We start from the raw sequence: 5949 nt of genomic DNA on the forward strand, positions 1-5949 counted from the left end.
ACAAGGACACCGCTTGCCGCCGCCGGCGGCGCTCCGCGCCTGCCCGTCGCCCGCGCTCGCGAGCAGGTCCTGTGCCGACGCCAGGCTCGCCTGCGCCTTCCGCAGCTCCCTCGTCGCCTTCGCGTCCAGCCGCAACCCGCCAGCCGACGAGAGGAAGGATGCAGCGCGGCCGTACCAGTCCCCGGCCGCCTGCATGTCCCAAGCGCCAAAGGCCGCATCGCCGGCGGACATGGCCTTGCGCGCAGCTCCGAGGGACACGCTGACGCGCGAATCGTCCCCGCTCGGCGCCATGAAGGACGGCGCGATCGGTGCCGCCGCCGCCGGTCCGGCGGCCCCGGTCGGAGCTGTCGCCGACGCCGCCTCACCGCGCTCGTCAACGCCCTCGAGGGCGGCAAAAGCGCTCGGGGAAGGCACCGCCTCGCCGCTCGGGGCAGGAGCCGCCTCGCCGCCGCGCCGCCCGCGCCCCTTGGCCGTGCCACCGCGAGCGGGTCGCCGAGAGCCCGCCGTGCCGGAGCCCGCAACGAGGCTGAAGCCTTCGCTGTCGGTCGCCGCCGGCTTCGAGCGCGGGCCGGCCGAGGCCGCGGGCGGCGCTGGGTCAGGGTTAGGGTCCCCAGCCCGGGGCGGCGGCGCCGCCGGGCGCCCGGCGGCGCCGCTGCCCCTCGCGCCACCGCCTACAACCCCAGGCTGGGAAGCGGCAGCGCCCCCAGCGCGAGAGGCAGCCGTGGCAGCAGCAGCAGCAGCAGCAGCACGGGGCCGGGCAGCGACCTCGGCGGCGCTAGGCGCGGCGCCGCTCCGAAGCTCCCACGTGCCCCGCCCCCATGGGCCCTGCGCCTGTGGAGCCTCCGCCGGTCGAGGGCCCGCGGGCTCACTCGCCGCCGCCGGAGCGGGCGCCGGTGCCCCGGACTCCGGGGGCGCCCTCGCCTGCGCGCCCGCCGCGCCGCCTCCCTCGCGAGCGGTGGGTTCCTGCGCGCCCGCGGGCGGCCCGGCCTGGCCCCCCGCCCCCCCTTGACCGACTGAGGCCGCCGGCTGCGTGTAGACATCCTCTCGGTCGGCGCCAGAGGCCGCCGCCGGGCCCGGCGGAAGCGGCACGTGCGCCGCGTTCGCCGTCCCGATGCCCAGCAGACTCGAGAGGCGCTCGCGCAGCAGGGCAGCGTCGAAAGCGCAGTCGAGGGCCTCGGAGGGCCTGCTCTCCAGGGCGGCGAGCAGCTCCGCGGCGACGTCCGACGCCTCGCGGACCTTCCCATCCCCGCCGCGGCGCGCGTCCGGGGGGAGTGCGGAGACGGCCTTGAGTAGGCGTGGTCCCAAGAGGGCGTCACGCTCGTCGGGGTCCGAGAGCGTCCCGAGGAGCTCCGCCAGCCCCTCCCGCCCGAGCGCATCCCTCGCCGCCACGGCCAAGAGGCGGCTAGCCTCCTCCGCCCACGGCCGCACGTGGAAGTCGAACGCCGCGCACTGCCTGTCGGCCGGAATCGCACGCTGCCGCACGCGCAGGCACACGCTGCAGCGCAAAATAGCCGTCTGTGAGTGGACGTCGCCGCCTGTTCGTAGCACAACGTGTGAACGGCGTTCTTCACACCTCGAGACGGCGGGATGGGTTGTGTTGGGAGCAAGCAGCCAGCCGATGACGGCGCTCAACCGCAGTCGGGCACCGGCTCGCCGCCCGTCGCGCAGGGTCAGGTGAAAAGCGCAAGCGTCGGTAAGGCAGAGCTCACGACCACCACGGATGTCGCGCAAGTAGACGATGGTGATCTAGACGACGACGACGAGCCGCAAAAGCAGGCTGCGCTCGGCAAAAAAGGACTCGGGATCTTGCGCAAGAACTTTTGCCGGACGTGCGCTGCGCAGCAACAGAGCGCGAAGAACGATGCGAGCTCGCAAAACGATGCGAGATCGATTAAGCGCGTGCTCGTCGTCATCGACGTGCAAGATGGGTACGACTCCGAGTTCATTGCGTCGCTCCCTGCGGATGTGGGCGGCTCGCTGGGCTTCATCCAGGACGAGCATGCGGTCAAGGCGTCGTACGAGCTAGGCTCACGCGCGCTCATTACAGCCTATGAGCCGGGCAGCGAGCCCAAGATCAGCTACAACAAGGGCTGGAACAAAGGCCTGCCCGGCGAGGCGATGGACACGGTCGCAGCGCGCGCCGTGACCGAGATTCAAAGCGGCGAGTACGAGCTGATCGTGTTTACCACCGACTACCTCGAGCGAAGCGGCGCGGAGGAGCTGGGTGTGTTTCCGCTCGATAAGACGCCGTGGAGCGACCCGACGAAGCCGGTGGCGCTGGTCGGCTACGATAAATACCTGACCATTGCCGCCGGCTGCCCGGGCGTCGACATCTCGCGGCGCATCCGCGAGAAGCTGCCTGACGTGACCAGCGCCAACGGCAAAGAAGGCACGGCCAACGGCACGCCGGCCCTCTATCTCCGTAAGCAGGTGGACGACGCCTTCGACGAGGACCGCGAGGCGTCGGAGCGCACCGGAGGCGCCGCGTGGCTCGACGACGTGGACGTGGACGACGACGGGCTGCCGCGTGCGGACGCGCAGACCCTGCTGCAGCAGCTGAGCGCGCGCGGCTATGGGCCAGCGGAGGGCACGCAGCTGAGCTTCGTGGGCGTGGTCACCAACCGCTGCGTGGCGTCGTCGCTGCTGCACGCGGCGACGCTCGGCTACCGCACGCGCTGCCTGATGGGCGGCTGCCGCGCCGCGAACGCGGCGGCGCACGAGAAGGGCCTGGCGATGATCCGAGAAAAGGGTGGTGACGGGGTGGAGATGGTCGAGTGAGGTGGGCGAGACGCGGTGCCGGGAGGCGCGGAAGAGCTGCCATGTGCATGTTGTGCATGTATGTCCGGAAATGCATGGGGTGGCGGTTACTGCATACTGGAACACGAGGGCGTTTTCTTTTTCTTTTGCTGTGTGTGTGTGAGAGAGAGTTGTGTTAATTCTTTTGTTGTTTGTTTGGCGGAATCGTGCGTGTGCGACCAAACCTTCTGTGTGTCTTTTGTTTGGACGTAAAATGGGACGAGCATCGCTGTCTCTGCGACCCCCCGCCCGGCGGAGATCATGCCTTCCAGCGAGCTTCTGGTCCAAGCATGGTCCAAGCATGCCCTCGTGAAGTGCATTGGCCTCGAGACTGCGTGCTTTGAGGCGGTCCAGCGTGGCGACGAATTGACGGTGCGTTCGTGTCTCGAGGGTGGCGGGCGAGCAAATGCTACACATCAGGCACGTTCCAAGGATGGAGATGTGACTACTGGCTTAACGCTGCTGATGGTCGCATCCTCAAGTGGCCACGAACGAGTGGTCGCCTTGCTGCTGCAGCACGACGCTGAGGTCAACCTGCAGGATAGCAGCGGCTGGACCGCGCTGATGTGCACCGCCCACAGAGGCCACGAGCGGGTGGTCGAGCTGCTGCTGCGGCACGGCGCGGAGATCAACCTGCAGAACAGCGGCGGCCTCACCGCGCTGATGGGCGCCGCTCTCAAAGGCCACGAGCGGATGGTCGAGCTGCTGATTCAGCACGGCGCTGAGGTCAACAAGCAAAACAACAGCGGCGGCACCGCGCTGGTGTGCGCCGCATCAGACGGCCACGAGCGGGTGGTCGACTTGCTGCTGCGGCACGGCGCTCAAGTCAACACGCAGGACAGCAAAGGCGGCACCGCGCTGATGACCGCCGCCTACAACGGCCACCTCCCCGTCGTGCTCTGCCTGCTGCAGGCTGGCGCAGACATGAAGTCGCGCTCTGCGGCCGGCATGACGGCGCTGCAGATCGCCAAGGAGGAGGAGGGCAAGCTGGCTACTGTCGACGCCACTGCTTCTACGATGGACCACGCCGGGTGCATGCGCGCTCTCACAGAGCACGCAGCGGCTGTGAGGGAGGCCCAGGCAGCAGAAAAGGCGGCGGAGAAGGCGCTTGAAGCCAAGAGGCGGCGCGAGCAGCGCAAGCGAGAGGAGGCGGCGGCGTCGCGAGAGCGCGAGCATACGGCACGGCAGCGCAAAGCAGAGCGGGCGGCGGACGAGGCGCGCTGGGCGGCGGCTGCGGCGGCGCTGGAGGAGCAGAGGCGAGCCATCGCGGCGGAGGCGGAGGCGATGCCACTTCCGCGACTGCAGGATCTTGAACTTGCGCGCGTTCGCTGAGAGGTTGAGCTCTCGCTCCGAGAGCTTGACGTAGGCGGTGCACCACTCCGCCGCCCGTTCGATGTCGGCGGCCTCGCGGATGACGGTCGGCGCGTGGGCGTCGTCGGCGATGCACTTTGGTACAACCTCCGGGTACCTCTCCTTGAGCGGCTTAAGGACGAGGAAGCAGACGGCAATGCAGAAGCTCAGCATGGAGAAGAGGCCGCCTTGCGTGAAGCCGAGGCGGACGGCGAAGCGGTCCAGGCTGCCGTCGACGACTGTCAGCACCTCGCCGTGGTGGGTCCGCAGGAAGGCGAGGTCGTCAAGCGCTGCCTCCGCCGCCCGGACCACCTCGTCTGCGTTCTTGATGGCGAGCCGCGCCCGCGTCGCGTCGTCGAGCTGCTTGACCCACTCGATCAGCTTCAGGGTCGCTCGCGCCGACGAGTCGAGCAGGCTCGTCGAGTAGGCGTTGGAGTAGTCGAGGGCGATGATGATGGCGCGGCTATCGAGCGCAGGTGAGTCGCAGTACAGCTGCAGCGCTGTGGCGACGCCCTCGCCGCCGCTGGGTAGGCCGACGGCCATCTGACCGAAGCAGAGGAGCACGGGGCCGATGGTCTTCGCCGCCCAGCTCGCGCGCGCGCGCCACGCCTCCTTGAAGAGGGCCTCGCCCATGCCGATGGGTCGCGTGCCGGCGAGCATCGACGGCGTCCCGTCATCGAGGCGTTTGAGCAGCTGGGTCGAGAGCACCGTCGCCGCGATGCGCGTGATGCAGTCGGGGATGGCAAAGCGCTCGATCGCCTCGAACAGCACGACGAAGCCGCCCTCGAGCTCCTCAAAGAAGGGTTTGAGGTGCTCGGTGCGCAGGCCCGTGCCTGCGGGCTGCTTCTTGTAGCGTGCCGCCGCGAGGCGGGGCCGCCACTTCTCGGCGAGCTCCTTGACTCGCGCCTCGTCCCGGAGGTCCTCCCCGAGGCGGTGCATCGCGTCCTCCGGCTGGTTCATCCCGCGCTCCGCCCGCCAGCGGAGCAACGTGGCGCGTTCTGCCGACGACACGTCGGCGCAGAGGAGCAGGCGCAGCTGGGCGTACGCCAGGATGCGCACACCTACGCGCGGCTCTACGGGCGAGTGGAGGTGGGCGACGGGTCCCCAGCGCGTCTCCTAGACCTCGGCGAGGGCGGCGGCGCCCCTAGCGGTACCAGCGGAGACGCCGCCGCGGCCGAGGCCGCAGCCGCCGCTGACGACGCCGCCGCCGACACCGCCGCCGACGACGCCTCGCTCGTCGGACATGCGCCGGCCGCCGACGCCTGCGCTGCAGCTGGCGGCGCCGCCGCCCCCCTGCCAGCGCCCGGCGCGCTAGGTGCCGCACTCGCCCCAGGGCCGGGGGCGGCGGCAGTGGGCTCGCCGCACGCGCCCTCGCTCGCGACAGCGCCCCCGACGGGCGACGGCGCGGACGATTTTTTTGACGATGGCAGCCACTACCCGCTTCCTCGTCGCCGGCGACACGGGCGGCGACCTCGCGCGCCTGTTCGCCCGCGTCGGTGCCGTCAACGCGAAGCACGGCCCGTTCGCCTTCCTGCTCTGCGTCGGCGACTTCCTCGGCGCCGCCGACGCCTCGGCCGCCGCGCTCGCGCCTTACCTGTCAGGCGATGCGGCTGTGCCGCTGCCGACGTACGTGCTCGCGTCGCGGCCGGGCGAGCCCGACCCTGCGCTCGCGGCGGCCGGTCCCGGCGGCGAGCTCGCGCCGCAGCTCTTCTACCTCGGCAGCGCGGGCGTCGCCGAGCTGTCGGGGCTGCGCGTTGCGTACCTCTCTGGCGGCGGCGGCGGCTGCAGCGTCGACCCGGCGGC

General features: G+C 70.5%; 2 protein-coding genes across 2 annotated transcripts; both read left to right on the forward strand.

Annotated features, from left to right (window-relative positions):
- Window positions 1–1587: 1587 nt before the first annotated feature.
- On the forward strand, window positions 1588–2778 carry EMIHUDRAFT_247388 (hypothetical protein; the record flags this gene model as incomplete). Its single annotated transcript, XM_005764903.1, has 1 exon — window positions 1588–2778. One exon carries the CDS (start codon window positions 1588–1590, stop codon window positions 2776–2778), a length of 1191 nt encoding a protein of 396 aa, XP_005764960.1.
- A 2791-nt stretch (window positions 2779–5569) lies between these two features.
- On the forward strand, window positions 5570–5935 carry EMIHUDRAFT_247390 (hypothetical protein; the record flags this gene model as incomplete). Its single annotated transcript, XM_005764904.1, has 1 exon — window positions 5570–5935. A coding segment is annotated over one exon (366 nt), but the record flags the coding sequence as incomplete, so codon positions are not given.
- Window positions 5936–5949: the final 14 nt, after the last annotated feature.

This window comes from Emiliania huxleyi (genome assembly GCF_000372725.1).
Source record: "Emiliania huxleyi CCMP1516 unplaced genomic scaffold EMIHUscaffold_573, whole genome shotgun sequence".
In the NCBI taxonomy this organism is placed as follows: Eukaryota; Haptophyta; order Isochrysidales; family Noelaerhabdaceae; genus Emiliania; species Emiliania huxleyi.